Below are 17,956 nucleotides of genomic sequence, written 5' to 3'. Positions count from 1 at the left end.
CCCTTACGACCGTTGGGGAGGGCGGGGCTAAGGCTGAGGGAGATGAATGTTCTAGATTTCTCGGGAAATCAGAAGTTCCAGTAATATAAAATAAAGTTTACAACTTGACTACAGTTGATATTTTCTCAGTAGTCATTTATTAAAAACGTTCCACTTAGGTTACAAAAAAAAAAGATGAACTTAGAAAAGATCAGAAAATTCAATTTTCTGCCATACAACACAAAAATGTAATACAAGAAAAACAGGAGAGATTGGGTGTAATTTACTAGCTAACATTCACTTTCGATGCTAAACTACTTCCTTGTGATGTGAAGATGTTTAAAAAACAATAAATACAATTTAATACATTAACAATTAGTGCTATTTACACTCAAACTCTTTAGTCAACTTCCTCCATTCTAGAACTGTCCTCATCGCCCTCCAGAACTGGCATTTCTTCTTCTGCTGGTTGAACAATGTCCTCAACAGTAGAGTCATCATCATCAATTCCTGTGAAAAGAGCATAGCAAATATAATTAGAAGTCATTTTTATTATGGAATTTCATTTTTGACTGGAGGTTGACTAATATGGGATTTCAATTGGGCCAGTGGCGATACCAATAACTAGAGAGTGTGGTAGTTGATAAAATGGCGATATATAAGTGAGATAAACCAATTAAAATTAAATGCCAATGTCGATTAACTCAAACTGGCCAAATGTCAGCTGATGTATCAGCCTAGTCCACATTATTTTTGTGAAATTTCTACATTTTGTTCTCCATTTTGGTCTTCAGTGTGGTTTGACATCTACCATGAGTTTTAATTGTGATTTTCTTTTGATAATTTAAGCCTTTTAACTTACCGAGACCAAGTTTGATCATCCTGTAGATGCGGTTAGCATGTGTTTGTGGGTCTTCCAGGGTGAATCCAGAGGAAAGTAGAGCAGTTTCAAAGAGCAGTATCACCAAGTCCTTCACGGCTTTGTCGTTCTTGTCGACCTCGGCCTTGTCTCTGAGCGTCTCAACGATGGGATGGAGGGGGTTGATCTCGAGGTGTTTCTTAGCGGTCATGTAGCCCATGGTGGAGTTGTCTCTCAGGGCCTGAGACTTCATGATCCTCTCCATGTTGGCCGTCCAGCCGTATGTGCTTGTAACGATACAGCAAGGTGAGGAGACCAGACGGTTTGAGACGGTGACCTGTTTGGATACAAATATTAATATTTAACAACATATTCATTATAATTTTATAGTTCTGAGAAACCTCAATATACTTCAAAACACTAGTCTAGCTAATGCTAACAGCTTATACCTTTTCAATCTTTTTGTCGAGAATGTCTTTCATGATCTTGCACAAGTTGTCATATTTGGTCTTTAGCTCCTCTTGCTTCTTCATCTCCTCCTCATCCTCGGGCAGCTCCAGACCCTCTTTGGTCACCGATACCAGGTTTTTACCATCGTATTCTTTCAACTGCTGAACGCAGTACTCGTCAATGGGCTCAATCATGTAGATCACCTCCAGACCAGCTTTGCGCAGACGCTCCACAAAGGCAGAGTTGGCCACCTGATCTTTGGTCTCACCTTTAGAGAGGAAGATTATTTTGCAAGATGATGACTTATTTTACTCTGTTAAGATTTGTTTTCTATGGGTTATCATTATGAAAATAATGTTTAAGTTAATTTAAAAACTACTAACCAGTGATATAGTAGATATGCTTCTGGTTTTCCTTCATGCGGGACACATAATCCTTGAGGGATAACATCTCATCTCCAGAAGCAGATGTGTAGTAGCGAAGCAGCTCAGAGAGCCTTTTGCGGTTCTGAGAGTCCTCGTGGATACCCAGCTAGAATAGGAAAAGATATTTAAGCTCGTATAGATTCAGAACAATATCTCAATGATCTCATGTAGTACTAGCAAAGCAAACTTACTTTGATGTTCTTGGAAAACTGTTCATACAACTTCTTGTAGTTTTCCTTATCCTCTGAGATTTCAGTGAAGAGCTCAAGGCACTTCTTGACCAGGTTCTTGCGGATCACTTTCAGGATCTTGCTTTGTTGGAGCATCTCTCTGGAGATGTTCAGGGGCAAGTCCTCAGAGTCCACAACACCCTTAATGAAGTCTGCGAGAACATTAGTCGTCAACTTTTATTCCTATTAGTGAGATTCATTCTTTTTTCTTTTATTATCCCCTTTTTCTCCCCAATTTGGAATGCCCAATTCCCACTACTTAGTAGGACGGAGGACGAGTCTCAGTTGCCTCCGCTTCTGAGACAGTCAATCCGCGCATCTTATCACGTGACTCGCTGTACATGAAACCATGGAGACTCACAGCATGTGGAGGCTCATGCTACTCTCCGTGATCCACGCACAACTTACCACGCGCCCCATTGAGAGTGAGAACCAATAATCACGACCACGAGGAGGTTACCCCATGTGACTCTACCCTCCCTAGCAACCGGGCCAATTTGGTTGCTTAGGAGACCTGGCTGGAGTCACTCAGCACGCCCTGGATTCGAACTCACGAATCCAGAGGTGGTAATCAGCATCAATACTCCCTGAGCTACCCAGGCCCCCAGTGAGATATTCATATATATATCCAATATATAATTTCTACATATCCATGTTTGATCTACTGAGACACTTACTGAGATATTCTGGAATGAGCTCCTCACAGTTATCCATGATAAAGACTCTGCGCACATAGAGCTTAATGTTGTTTCTCTTCTTCTTGTTCTCAAAAAGGTCAAAGGCGGCTCTTCTGGGCACAAACAGCAGAGCGCGGAACTCCAGCTGACCCTCAACTGAGAAGTGCTGCAACAAGACGATTTATAGTTTAATCAACTACTCATTCTAAACAAGGAGTCCAAGAAATTCATCCATTTCATTTTGCATTTTTGAGTCAATATTACTGCTAACCTTGACGGCCAGGTGGTCCTCCCAGTCGTTGCTCAAACTCTTGTAGAACTCGCCATACTCCTCGTTGGTGATGTCATCAGGGTTACGGGTCCAGATGGGCTTGGTCTTGTTCAGCTCCTGAGCATCAATGTACTTTTCCTTGACCTTCTTCTTCCTCTTGTTTTTGCCGTCTTTGGAATCTTCATCTTCATCAGCCCCCAGGTCCTCAATCTTTGGTTTATCTTTGTCATCGCCAGCGGCCACCTCTTCTTCCTTTTCTCCTTCTTCAAGGTCAACCTCCTTCTCTCGCTGTTTCTCAACCTGCAACAAATTATTGAGATTTGATTAATGCTGGCATTGGAACTTTTTGACTTTAGATGAACTTAGGTTGTTGGAAGTTCAGGTTTCAAAGTAGAGGCACTTACAAAGAGAGTAATGGGGTAACCGATGAACTGAGAGTGCTTCTTAACAACTTCCTTGATGCGCTTTTCCTCAGCATATTCAGATTGGTCCTCTTTGAGGTGGAGAATGACTTTGGTACCACGTCCAAGAGGTTCACCTGTGATTCCATGGCAAAATTAGATGTTATTAGCTACTTATTGAATGATCCATTTGATATGTATAAGAAATTTGTAAAAGCTCATACCATTGTCTGGTCTTACTGTGAAGGAACCACCAGCCGCAGACTCCCAGATGTACTGCTCATCATCGTTGTGTTTGGTGATGACAGTAACTTTCTCGGCCACCAGATAGGCGGAATAGAAACCCACTCCAAACTGACCAATCATGGAAATGTCCGCTCCAGCCTGCAGGGCCTCCATGAAGGCCTTTGTGCCAGATTTGGCGATGGTGCCCAGGTTATTGATGAGGTCAGCCTTGGTCATACCAATGCCGGTATCAATGATTGTGAGTGTACGCACTTTCTCATCTGGGATGAGTTCGATCTTAAGGTCCTTGCATGAATCAAGTTTGCTTGGGTCTGTCAAACTCTCGTATCTGATCTTGTCCAAAGCCTGTGGAAAGGAAAATACACAGAAGGATGTTTATGAAACTGGGCATTTATGCAATCGTGTTGATGATTGTTGGTTATTCCAGTCATTTTGGATCATTTTAAAAACTTACGTCTGAAGAGTTGGAGATGAGCTCTCTGAGGAAGATCTCTTTGTTGGAGTAGAAGGTGTTGATGATCAGAGACATCAGCTGAGCAATCTCAGCCTGGAAGGCAAAGGTTTCGACCTCCTCCTCCATCACGGGCTGTGCGGATTTCTCAGGCATCTGTACAAGGAAAGGAATGTTTAGTTTTGAAGAATTCTAAATATAAAGCACTAATATAATTGAAAGCATACTTAAAGGTGCTTTAAGCAATTTTTTTCATGGAAAGGTATGCAAAAAATTTCACTACTCCCTGAAAGATATTAAAGAAATAATTGTCCTGAGATATCTCACAGGTCTCTGTGACAGCTCAGTCTCTGTAAACAGCAAACAAAAATGTGTCCATGGGCCGCGGTCTCTGATGCTTTCTGCCTGTCAATCATTTTGCACGTTCTCATAGTACTGTAGTTGCAGTGAATTATTGAGGCTTAATGCCATGTTTATGCCATGATGCTCATAAGAGTTGTCAGTTGAGGGCGCTATTTTGCTGTTGTTGTTTTTGTCAACCGTTTCTGCTCCTGTCAGTCTCAATAAAGCTAATTTGGTATCTTAGTGCAGGTTTTGGAAAAAGGGTGCGTGGCTAATCCAACTGCTCAGTTTGTGGAAATTCTAGAACGGCTAAAATCGCTTACAGCACCTTTATTTCCATTATTCTTCCAAAACATTTTTCAAAATTCCTTTCCATTAAAATAGAATAGTTCAGAAGGTCAATTCTGAGCATGTTTCAGTGTTATTCTTACTATTTATAAAAGTTGTAATGGCACCTCTATTCTTTAAAAAAAAAAAAAAATGTATTACTGAATCTTTTAATTATCTTAACAGCTCATTTTCAATCTGAAATGGTCCTCTAAAAGTAAACATGTAATAATATATTATAGAAAAAGTTATTAATTCCTATTAATGCTTTTATGTCTATGCTCATTACATCCTAAATTACTTTAAAAAAAATACCATTATTAAGAGTTCTGATTATTTATAAAAATAAAATAAATAAAATTCACTAAATACTAAATGTAAAAGCTGTAGTTTCTCAAATATTGAAGATATACATTATTTACATTTATTTGCTGTTCTAGATCTCTGCCTAGAAAGGCCCTCTCCTTTGAGCTTTGAAATCTTGTATGAATGATAATGAAGCAACAGCTGATGGGATGGGGGTGGGGGGTTGTCGCATGGCCCACCACGTTAGCATACGGCAAATGGTGTAATTATGGGGACCAAAAGATATCTTTTTTTCCCCCATTTTTGGTTTTACAAATGTAATGCAACCTAGTCTCATCTTGAGGATAACATTGCACTGGGTTACTCCACTGGCCCCTGGACACATGCTTTCAAACACATGCTTTTAGCATGCATTTGTAACCCTTCTACTTTAGTTCGGAGCATGATCACAATAGTCAGCATTTAACATTTTAGAATAGTTATTTTCAAAGTCCAGAAAATGCAGAAACTAATACAAAAATTGACCATCATTGAAGAGAAAAAAACAATATTTTGCATGATTGAATATTTAATTGTTTTAAAGGAAGTGCAGAAACCAGTATAACCTAATATTGACCATTAGTACCATTAAAAAACCCTACAGATTTGAGAAAATTAAAACAGATGTATTTGCAAGTCAAACATTTTAATATGTGGTGTTATATTGCTCTTACCCTGATAATTATCTTCTGTGTGAAACGTCTGTTAAAATGGCCTTTTTCAAGTCTTCTGGTGTATGGAGATTTACTCCACTTGAGTTTGAGTCGAGTTGTGCTCTTGTTGGCTTCTTGTCGCTGCTTTCGCGTTATCTGCCGAGTGGTGGGCCTTCATCAGCCTTTATATACTTGTGAGCAATGTTTCTCGAACTCCCCATTTAGAAAGTTCCAGAAGGAATGCCCACTACAGTAGGTGTGGAGATAGAGGGCTAAAGTAAGACCACTAGGCAGTGTAGTGTGTGTGTTGAGGGGGGGGTCGTCCACTATCATATACCCCATTTGTCCTTTTAGGGACAGGGAGTCACAAGAGGTGGCTGTCAATCAAGGCAAGAACGTTCCGGATGGCACATGGGTCTGTCAGCTTGGTGCCTTGTCTTCCTGCTAGCAAAGTCTCGACAGTTCATTGGCTGCAAGTCTGCAGCTGGTGAGATCTCGCAAAATATCACAGGACCTTTGAATCAAGGTGCCACAATTCACAATTAAGACAAAAAGCAGGTCAATCTACTATTGCACTGGAATGGAACAATCATTGGGAATGACCCTTCATCTATGGTATATTTGTGTTATATTTTATAAGTCAATGAGCCTTATTAGTAAATAAAAATAAAATGTCTTATCACTGTAATTAAATGACTCAGTACTACTACCATATTAACCCAAATTACCAAATTAAATATTTTAGTTCAGCCACACTGGAGGGTTTTCGTGCATGAACTGCCCGTTTAAGGTCCTGCCACAGCATCCCAATCGGGTTCAAGGACTTTTACTAGGCCACTCCAAAACTTTAATTTAGCTTCTTTGGAGCCATTCAGAGTTGGATTTACTCCTATGCTTGGGATGATTGTCTTGCTACATAATCCAGTTGTGCTTGAGCTTCAACTAATGGACTGATGACCGGACGTTCTCCTTTAGGATTTTCTGGTAGAGAGCAGAATTCATGTTTCCCTCAATTATTGCAAGTCGCCCTGAAGCAGCAAAGCATCCCCACATCATCACACTACCACCACCATGCTTGACCGTAGGTATGATGTTCTTTTTGTGGAATTCTGTGTTTGATTTACACCAGATGTAACGGGACCCCTGTCTTCCAAACAGTTCCACTTTCGACTCATCAGTCCACAGAACATTCTCCCAAAAGGAGGATCATCAAGGTGTGTTCTGGCAAAATTCAGATGAGCCTTAATGTTCTTCTGGGTTAGCAGTGGTTTCCACCTCGCTGCTCTTCCATGCATGGCATTTTTGGCCAGTGTCTTTCTGATAGTGGAGTCGTGAACAGTGATCTTTAGTGATGCGAGAGAGGCCTGCAGTTCCTTGGATGTTGTCCTTGGCTTTTGTGTGACTTCCTGAATGAGTCGTCACTGTGCTCTTGGAGGAATTTTGGAAGGTCGGCCACTTCTAGGAAGGTTCACTACTGTGCCAAGTTTTCTCCATTTGGAGATAATGGCTCTCACTGTGGTTCTTTGGAGTCCCAGAGCCTTTGAAATACATTAGTCTGGGAAGGGTTACAAAGCTGTTTCAATCAACTTTTTGATTGACATCATTTCCGGAATTTCTTTCGACCTTGGCATAGTGTACTACTGGGTGAGACCTTTTAGCCAACTGGGTGGGTGTGTCTAGTCCAGCTGAACCCCATTATGAATGCAGTTTCTTAGATTTGGGGATGAGTAACTAAGGGGGCAAATACTTTTTCACACAGGCCCAGATGGTATTGGAAAACTTTTTACTTCAATAAATAACATTATCATTTAAAAACTGTATTTTGTGTTTACTCAGTTTGCCTTGTTTTATGTTACATTTTGATTGAATTTTTGAAACAATTTAGAACAAACCTTTTCTGTGAAACGTTTTATACCATTTTACATCTTTGTTGCCATGATGGCATAACGCCATTAACTCTTAAAACCTAAAATGACGATTTAAATAACTTTACAGCTCAAATAATCATTCAATCAATGAATCAAATCAAATAAGTTTTAACAGAAGAATTAAAGTACTGTAAGTGCTTTTATTCACATTACTTCCCTTTAAACCCTCCAACAACTGGCCCCATTCACTTCCATTGTAAGTGTTTCACTGTAACACAGATTTGTGCTTTTTTTTTTAAGAAATGGAGGGACGAGTCGAACTAAATTTTTGTGATAATCAACATTATGCCACAAATGCTGTCGATTGACCTAAACTTGTATTAAACCCGGAATATTCCTTTAAGGGGATCATCATATTTGGGGGGTCCTTGGCATCAAAAAGCTTGAAAAGCCCTGTGCTAGGACACCAGTGAACGTCATACATCCACTAAAATCACATTTGTTCTGATCGTGTTTCATAAATAAGGCCCAATTTAAGTGAAATTAGTTCTGTGGAAAGCTCTAGCATCATTAGTTTGCAGATGCCACTTGTTCTGATATTTTGTTGTCTAATGCAATTAGAATCAAATGCAAATTTGACATTGATAAGTGTGATTTAAATGTCCAAATAGTATTTTGGTGCCAGCATGGAAGAGTTTCTCAAAAGTACATGGAACAATTGAGGCTTTCTAGTGGAAGTTGTAATGTTTCCAGCACATTCACTTACAGAAACATGCAGCGTTCACCAGTGTTGGGTGTAATGCATTACTAAGTAATTAATTACTGTAATTAAATTACTTTTTCATTGAAAAATGTAAAGTAAGGGATTACTCTTAATTTTTCAGTAATTTAATTACAAAGACTACAGAACAATTCTATATAAAACAACAGAGAATTTTAAATCTAAATTTAGCGTCTAATGTTAAAATATATGTTTTCTCATTTAACTCCGCCCCCTTAAATTCTTTGGCCAGGTCATGAATAATTTATTTGATTTTATATGCTTTATTTGAAAGAATTAAAAGAACAGTTTCATGTCTATCCTTGTTTTTTTCATCTGGTCGAGGTTGATAAGGGTTTTAGAAAGTAATTAGTACAGTAATCTAATTACACTGTAGATGTAATTAGTAGTTAGTAAATAATTACTTTTTAGAGTAACTTACCCCACACTGCCGTCCACAGTGCAACATACTTATAGGGAACATTGGCCTGGGTTATATTTGAGCTTTATAATCATATTGTACATTATTTTAATCGAAGATTAAGCTTTGTAGGTGTGCAGTTTATCTATTTAGTTTAACCAGAAGTGACCGAAGACATAATACAGATTATTCTGTACGTTTTACTCTCTTAAAAATTGTTATAAATATAGCATGAATAGTATTCGGGGTTACAATAAGGCATAAACGTTGCAACAACATGAATATAATGCATCGTTTTGTGTCAAAGAAAAATTTACTTTCAGTTTAGCGTGGTTTACATCATGAATATTAATGACGTTGTGTGACGTTGACCGTCAGTTTTCAAGAGTCCAGTCTAAAGCGTCATGAATATTAATGACGTTAGCCGTCAGTTTTCAAGAGTCCCGTCTAAAGCTTGTTTACTTTTACTCACATAAGGAGGAAAAACTCAAAAACGAAGAGAAATGTGATGCGTTATATTTTCTTCGATGGAAATATGCAAAATATGGAAATATTAAAACTCACAATTTGTGAAATTACCACAGCTAAAGGGATAAAAAAGCCATTATAAAGTCGTATTATTTATTTCCTTATTTATTTACAATCCATGTACTTGTACAATTATCCAAAAATCATGTTGTGAGAAAAAAAAATCACTAAAAATGAGAAAGATGAGAAGCTTTATTGTGTTTCTTCGATGGAAGTATGTAGAAAGCTCGCGCGCATGCTCGTGCACAAAACGGAATGAATACTAATATCGAAGATGGCGACGGAGGGAGGAGGGAAGGAGACGAACGAAATTAAAACGCAATTCACCACACGGGAGGGCGTCTATAAACTCCTGCCGAACTCCGAATACAGCCGGCCCAACCGGGTGTCGTTCAACTCGCAGGGCTCGAACCCGGTGAAAGTCTCCTTCGTGAACGTGAACGACCAGTCCGGGAACGGCGAGAGAATCTGTTTCAATGTGGGCCGGGAGCTTTACTTCTACATTTATAAAGGCGTGAGGAAGGTAACGACATGACAGCTGCTGGAACTGTTTGATCAGTTTTAATTGAGTTTACATAAATAAAGATGTCACGTGCATGCGCAATAATCAGTGTGCATTGAGCAGGCAGAGGCTTTGGACTGTGTCACCTTTTAAGGGGGGTTAGACTGGGCACTTTGTGTACATAATGTTTACAACGTAAGTTGCATGTAAATGCAATCCAAATACAATGTGCATTCAGTTATTTAGGGCAGATCTAGGATTATGCATGGTGTTTGGGGTGGGTAACCTGTTGCATTATGCTGTAAAGCCTGTTAGTATTAAAATGTGTGTTGACAACATATTTCTAAGTTAATGCAGTTTAACATGTATAGTGTGCATCACCGTTTTTGGTGTTAGATTTTGTGTTTAGAGCTATGCACTTTTTAACACTTAAAAATTGTTCGTCACACCGCAGGTCTACTTGAGTGAACTCCAAAAATATGATCAAATTGTGACCATTTACAGCACCTAAAATAGCCTATACACTTTCACTTAAACAGATTTAATTGTAATTTTATTTTACCGATTAATCGGTGCCGATAGTTGCTTTTTTTGGGACTATCGGTTGTCTGCAAAAATCTATGCTTATAGTTTTTTTTTAATTTTTTTATTCCTACAATGTAACAGCAGCCTCTAGAATTGAAATAAAAACAATCACTGACACCTTGTGGGGATCTAAATGTTTCGTCATTGATAATATTCATCCATATTTTTGTCGTTCAATGCATATTTCGTTATTTTGATTAGATAAATCAAGCATGCGAATAATTGTGAATAATAATAATAATAATAATAATAAAAACCTCACCTGGTGAATACAGGCTATAAAAGCTTAACTTGGTTAATACTAAAATATAGTGCATTCTAACTAAGCCAATCCTCTGTCATTTCAAAATAAGAGTCCCTGAAATAAGAAAGTGTATTTCAGGCTTGTTAATAGTTAAAAGTCCTTAATTGTTTCTGGCTATTATTGGGATTTGGTTGCACAACAGACTGAATCTGGAATTTTGTTTATTTTGGACTCTTGTAGCCTCTGTCTGTGCCCGTCGTAGTATGGAAATACTACGATTTTTTATTTTCTGTGAATTTATTTTTAAAACTATTGACCGATTAATCGGTTATCGGCCTATTCGACCACCTTAGTTATCGGTATCTGCAAAATCCACTATAGGTCCACCTGTATGTATGATATATATATATATATATATATATATATATATATATATAGTAATGTGCACAAGTACCGACTAATCGAGTACTCTTTCAGCACCCCCTAATCAACGATTCAAAATACTACTCAAATATCGCAAATTGATTTTCTGTTGTGCATTTGCGCTGAATTATACTGCACGTTCCCTCTGAATCTCTCACCAAATCTCGCAGTTACAATTGAGTCATTATTGCATATTGTTTATTTAATTTTTTCCCCAAAAGAAACGCAAAGTTTTTTGAAGTTAGCTTTTTTGGGGGGAACCGTTCTTGGTTATGTTTGTGAATAAAACAAAATGTAAATTTCACATACGATTCATACCTTATATTTTTAACTTGCATTTTAATTTGAGTAATCGATTACTCATTTTTTGTGTGTGTTAGAGAGTACTCAACTACAAAATTACTCAATAACATAGGTGGCGTAAAAGGCCGATAACCGATTAATCGACCGATTAAAATCAATTCATAGAATGTTACTACATTTTCTTAGTCGGCACAGACATAGATGTCAGAGTCTAAAATGAATAAAATCCCAGATTTAGTTTATTTTCAACCAAAATCCCAATAAAAATCAGAAAAAAAGAAGATTGGGTGCATAACATGAGACTTTTAACACTAAACAAGCCTGAAACACACCAGGGACTACATTACATTACATACCAACAATCATCCATGCGATTATCTAATCAGCCAATCGTGTGGCAGCAGTGCAGTGCATAAAATCATGCAGATACGGGTCAGGAGCTTCAGTTAATGTTCACATCAACCATCAGAATGGGGAAAAAAATTTGATCTCAGTGATTTGGAGTGTGGTATGATTGTTGGTGCCAGACGGGCTGGTTTGAGTATTTCTAGAGACTGTTGTGTGTGAAAATCCCAGAATTTACTCAGAATGGTGCCAAAAACAAAAAACATCCAGTGAGCGGCAGTTCAGTGGACGGAAACACCTTGTTGATGAGAGAGGTCAACAGAGAATGGCCAGACTGGTTTGAACTGACAAAGTCTACGGTAACTCAGATAACCACTCTGTACAATTGTGGTGAGAAGAATAGCGTGTCTGAATGCTATTCTGAGATGCGGGTTGGCGCTGTTTTGGTGGCACAAGGGGGACCTACACAATATTAAGCAGGTTTTTTTTTTTTTTTTTTTTTAAATTTGGAATGTCCAATTCCCAATGCGCTCTAAGTCCTCGTGGTGGCGTAGTGACTCGCCTCAATCCGGGTGGCGGAGGACGAATCCCAGCTGCCTCTGCATCTGAGACCGTCAATCCGCGCATCTTATCACATGACTTGAGCGCGTCGCCACGGAGTCATAGCGCGTGTGGAGGCTTCACGCCATCCACCATGGCATCCACGCACAACTCACCACGCACCCCACCGAGAACAAACCACATTATAGCGACCACGAGGAGGTTACCCCATGTGACTCTACCCTCCCTAGCCACCGGGCCAATTTGGTTGCTTAGGAGACCTGGATGGATAAAACTGCATTTTATCCAGCTTATGGGGGTTTTTGATGAACAGATTTTACAAAATTACTTTGCATCTACATAAAAACACATGTTAGACCAACAGTATTCCCCCAACTAACCTTACAGAGTTGTCTGAACTAACAATTTAATGTTAAACAATGTTGCTGATTTGCGAGTTGCATGCATTGCAACATGAAGAAATTATGCGGTTAATGTTATAGGCTTATTTTCAGTTTATTTTATTTATGCTACTTTAGTCAGTTGTTGTGTGGTGATGTTAGGAGCTCATCTTTTAACCTAATGAGGTTTGTTGATTGTCAGCGTTGTGTGTTAAGGGACCTCTCTTCAAAGGTAAAGATTGCAGTTAACTTCATGTAAAAGTAATTGAAATGGTGACATACTGAAAGTTGTCATATTGCGAATTGATAGTTGGCTGAACTAGAAATTACTACATCCTGTAGTTTGCTCAAGAATGATTTTTTTACAGTGTAAGGCTCATGTAAATATATGGTGGTGTTTAATTGCTGCTTGTTTTTTATTTGCTCAGGCTGCTGATTTGAGTAAACCCATAGACAAGAGGATATATAAGGGCACACTGCCCACCTGTCATGACTCGAACCCCCTCACGGCCACTGCAGAGAGCGTCTCCTTGTTGGTGGGCTTTTCTGCAGGGCAGGTGCAACTCATCGACCCCATCAAAAAGGAAACTAGCAAACTCTTTAATGAAGACGTGAGTCCTTGTATTTCCTTTGTTTGTTTGAAACGTGTTGTGGGAGTTTCCACAACACAGATTTAACCTTCAGTGACCTGGACTAGGTTTAAATTGTGTCTGAGTAACTAACAAAATACATGGCAGAAAAAAATTGTAATCATGTGATTTAAGGGTGAACAGATTTTGAAGTTGATAAATGTTACTCTCATGAGGGGGGGGATCTGTCAAAAACATGTGCAGGTCATATTTCATACCAAAATCAAAAGATTTTACTTTAAATTTACCCATTACTGTTTGTAATTCTTTGTAATCATTATTCCGGTCTCTTTCTTGTATGTGTTCTAACAGAGGCTCATTGACAAGACGCCAGTGACGTGTGTTAAGTGGGTCCCCGGCTCAGAGAATCTGTTTTTGGTGGCTCACGCTAGCGGCAGCATGTACCTGTACAACGTGGACCACACCTGTGGAACCACAGCACCTCATTACCAGCTCCTAAAGCAAGGCGAAAACTACGCCGTGCATACCAGCAAGAGCAAAACGGCTCGCAATCCTCTTCTCCGCTGGACGGTTTGCGAGGGCGCGGTCAACGAGTTCGCCTTCTCCCCTGACGGCAAGTTTCTGGCTTGCGCCGGTCAGGACGGCTTCCTCAGAGTGTTTTGTTTCGATTCCGCAGAACTCCACGGCACCATGAAAAGCTACTTCGGTGGACTTCTATGCCTGTGCTGGAGCCCCGACGGCCGATATATTGTAAGCGGCGGAGAAGACGACCTTGTGACGGTTTGGTCATTTTTGGACTGTAAGGTTATTGCTCGCGGTCGCGGGCACAAGTCTTGGGTTAGCGTCGTGGCGTTTGATCATTGCATTACTAGCGTCCAGGACTGCGAAGCGCCCACAGAGTTCAGTGGGAGTGACGAAGAATTCCACGAACAAGTTCAATTCAACGGAAGTCGAAAGCGGACGAATAGCGCCCAGTCTAGTTTCTCCCAGCGGAACTCTACGGATGGGCGAGGTGTCAGTGTGACATATCGGTTTGGATCGGTCGGTCAAGACACCCAGTTTTGCTTGTGGGACCTCACCGAAGATGTTCTGTTTCCTCATCTTCCATTGTCAAGAACTCACACAAATGTCATGAACGCAACTACTACTTCTGCCCCAGTTGGCAATACCACCACTCTCGGTACTAACGGTAATAATAGCGTAAGCAGTAGTGGCAGTAGCGCCCCCTCGAACTCCTTATCACCCCCTTTACCCCGTTCAAACAGTTTGCCACACTCTTCACCAGCAGGGGGCAGTAGCCCCAACAAGCCCACCAGCATCATGGACAGCACTTTGATAGCCACAGGCGTTAGCAAATTCGCAACGTTAGCTCTACACGAAGCACGTAAGGAACGACATGCCGAAAAGGACCACAAACGCAATCACAGCATGAGCTACATCAGTAACAAGAGCAGCGACAAGCTAAACCAGTTGATTGGGACGCGGACGGCCAAAACGGACGTTGCTAAGACGCTAGGGACGTCCCAGTGTCCGCGCATGGAGGAAGTGCCGTTACTAGAGCCACTAGTGTGTAAGAAAATCGCCCATGAGCGACTCACTGTGTTGATTTTCCTGGAGGACTGTCTGGTCACAGCCTGTCAGGAGGGCTTCATTTGCACATGGGCACGACCTGGTAAAGTGGTGAGTTTAGTTTAGTGACACTATATTATTAGTTTACATTACAATCTGTGTACTGATTATCACTGTCCCATGTCTGCCAAACATGTTGAGTGATCCAAACATCATCTGCAGCCTGAAACTGAACTTTTGAGAGTATGTACTTGGCTGCATAGTGAGCTATAGGATGCTCCCTTGCCCCCTATTTAGTGAATGACTTAACCTCCAGTGTGCTGTCTGTCTGCACTGGTCTCAGAACAGTTAGAAATGCACCTTATTTTCATCCTAACTCCATATAAAGCCTCTGAAAGCAACATTTTTCAGTCTTTGTATGAACCCATTTATTCTCAGTGTGAAAATACACAGTAAATATAGGATTTCTAATGAAAACCTATTGTACACATTAGTGTACATTGTGTTTATCAGCTTGGCGTTTGGCGATAAATCGCATTAAAAAAAAAAAAAAATGGCATGTCAGGGGGCTTGGGTAGCTCAGCAAGTAAAGACACTGACTATCACCCCTGGAGTTCGCTAGTTTGAATCCAGGGCGTGCTGAGTGACTCCACCCAGGTCTCCTAAGCAACCAATTGGCCCGGTTGCTAGGGAGGGTAGAGTCACATGGGGTAACCTCCTCGTGGTCACTATAATGTGGCTCTCACTCTCAGTGGGGCGCGTGGTGAGTTGTGCGTGGATGCCGCAGAGAATAGCGTGAAGCCTCCACACGCGCTAAGTCTCCGTGGTAACGCGCTCAACAAGCAATGTGATAGATGCACTGATTGATGGTCTCGGATGCGGAGGCAATTGAGATTCGTCCTCCGCCACCCGGATTGAGGCGAGTCACTACGCCACCACGAGGACTTAGAGCGCATTGGGAATTGGGCGTTCCAAATTGGGGAGAAAAAATAAGTCATATTGGATGAAACTAGAGACTCAAACAGGTTTCAATGTAAAAACGTAATGAGGTTTCTTACCAGATGTAGTTTTGTTGGCATTTCTCCCAAACACAAACTCCGCTGTGATCGGCACCATGTTGTTTTGTCACATGACTCAGTACGTTGAAAGCTTAACTCTTTACTGACAGCACAGAGTCTCCTTGAAATTAAATTAAATTATGCGTTCCATACATCAAAGCTAAAATACAACGTCCACGCATGTGTACGCAGGGTCGCACGAGGTTAATACTTGCTTTCTCAAATAAATAAAATAAAAAGTACTGATGTGTCTAAATGTATCACTAATCTATCATTTGAATCTTTTTTTAGGGTTTGTTGCAGTCTCAAAACACGGCTAACTCTCCGAGCGGGACGGTCGTATAGCTACTGTGTTTTGTGCTGTTAACTGGACTTCAGCACACAGAACCGGACCTGAGCTGAGAAGAACCGACACATTATATCAACACTGTCATGTGTGTTGTCATGTTTGCTTTGAGGGACATATTTACTGTACACAGGGGAAAAGGGTAATCTCACAAAACCTGTCAAGAACATGTCCAGATCATATTTCACCCCAAAATCAAATGTTCTTGACAGGTTTTGTGAGATTCACCCATAAAGAATATCGAGTTGAACTGATGTTCTATGTTATGTTCAGTATTTTCAGTAATAGTTCCTGTAATTAGCTTCAGTCCCTCTTTGTTCGTTTTGTTTTTTAAAACTTCCATAGTTCAGTCAATTTCTTCCACTTATTGTTTTAATTGTCAGGATCTCCATATTTCCTCGCTTGATTTCTGAGCTCAGAACAAACAGAGTCAGAGATGTTTTGCACTGATTGTGTTGCGACTGACTGTCTTTCCTTCATAATTGCGTTAGAACAAAAACAGGTTCAAAGCCACTGATGCGTTTCAGGTACAGCGTGTCGCTTCCCTTCATCAGCGCTGGATGCTGCGATTGTACTTTTGTTCAAAAGTGAAAAGGAGAAAAATGTTTGCACTAAATAATTAGAAGAAAATGGCTTTACAATTTTTGGAGTTATAAAAGGACTCTCTGGAAATGCTGTAAAACAGAACTAAATATATTTTGAACATTATATTTTAATATTGTTTCAGATGAAACGGGTTATAGTACAATTTGTAAATATTGTAAATTAAAGATTTATGATGGATTCAGAATAATAATTACACAAAATAGAAACAGTTGTATTTCTAATACAGAGGAATTTATATATATATATAAAGATTAAAATTATCTTAAATAAGTAGTTTTGTCTCTTGTTTCATTTCACAGCTTGTTTATTTATCAGATGGATATTTACATGCAATATCTACTGTATGTTTTCTATAGTGGGACATTTTGATACCTATTTAATTTTGAGTAATTTGCCCTCTATATTTTGTTAACTTCAGTTAAAGGAATAAAAAATGGGGCCAGTTTTTTTGAAGGGTTTAAAGGCAGAAATGTGAAGCTTATAATTTTATAAAAGCACTTACGTGATTGCAAATCATCGTTTTAGGGTTCACAGCACTATGTCATCATTGCAACAAAAATTCTTAAATTGGATATAACTATTTTTGTGGTAATCAACATTATGCCACAAATGCTGTTGAATGAACTTGTCGGAATAGTTTATAATGCATGTTTATAAACTAACAATGAACAATCATTTTTACAGTATTTATTAATCTTGCTCATTGTAAGTTCATAATGTACTTAAGTTAAAATGTTACATTATTAAGTGTTTTTATTTCATGTTTAATGTACAGTCAAATAGCTCTTTGGCTGAACTTGATTCAATCATGGACAGTGGTTCCACATGTTTGAAATGAGTTTTCTTAACTTAAAATTACTATGTAATCTCAACACAAACACATTGTGTACATAGAACTTAGTTGAATTGGGTAAACCCTACATAATTAGACATGTCAATGTAACCCAAATAAATCTCTTATTTCTTTATGTACTAACTAGTAAATGTTAGCATGCTAAATACATGCTGGTTGGAAGCACTACAGAGTGTAGTTTAGTAACTATGTTATGGTTAGCACAGCATTTACTCAATGAAGTAAGCAAATCAATTTCATGTGCGACATCTATCTGTCCTCATCGTTAGCTCAAGCTCCACTCTTCACCATAATGGTATCCCCCTAAACTCCAACATAACTGAAGTATCCCCCTTTATATTCATCTAGCACAAAAACA

The 17,956-nt window shown here is 39.4% G+C and overlaps 2 protein-coding genes across 2 annotated transcripts; one reads left to right on the top strand and one right to left on the bottom strand.

The window, feature by feature from the left end:
* Positions 1-118: 118 nt before the first annotated feature.
* LOC127409632 (heat shock protein HSP 90-alpha 1) lies at positions 119-6,331 on the bottom strand. The gene is made up of 11 exons (XM_051644327.1): positions 5,678-6,331; positions 3,993-4,145; positions 3,517-3,883; positions 3,296-3,429; positions 2,892-3,191; positions 2,621-2,786; positions 1,905-2,095; positions 1,672-1,819; positions 1,288-1,556; positions 842-1,175; positions 119-489 (listed from the first exon to the last, which is right to left on the bottom strand). The coding sequence occupies exons 2-11, from the start codon at positions 4,143-4,145 to the stop codon at positions 380-382; spliced, it is 2,172 nt and encodes a 723-aa protein (XP_051500287.1). The 5' UTR covers positions 5,678-6,331; the 3' UTR covers positions 119-379.
* Positions 6,332-9,467: 3,136 nt separating this feature from the next.
* On the top strand, positions 9,468-17,003 carry LOC127409646 (WD repeat-containing protein 20-like). Its single transcript, XM_051644347.1, has 4 exons — positions 9,468-9,756; positions 13,005-13,187; positions 13,518-14,846; positions 16,085-17,003. Exons 1-4 carry the CDS (start codon positions 9,508-9,510, stop codon positions 16,136-16,138), a joined length of 1,815 nt encoding a protein of 604 aa, XP_051500307.1. The 5' UTR covers positions 9,468-9,507; the 3' UTR covers positions 16,139-17,003.
* The last annotated feature ends 953 nt before the right edge of the window (positions 17,004-17,956 follow it).

The sequence above is a fragment of the Myxocyprinus asiaticus genome, chromosome 19 (genome assembly GCF_019703515.2).
Source record: "Myxocyprinus asiaticus isolate MX2 ecotype Aquarium Trade chromosome 19, UBuf_Myxa_2, whole genome shotgun sequence".
In the NCBI taxonomy this organism is placed as follows: Eukaryota; Metazoa; Chordata; class Actinopteri; order Cypriniformes; family Catostomidae; genus Myxocyprinus; species Myxocyprinus asiaticus.
Note: the sequence above shows the minus strand (reverse complement) of the source record. Positions and strands in the feature narration are given on the sequence as shown.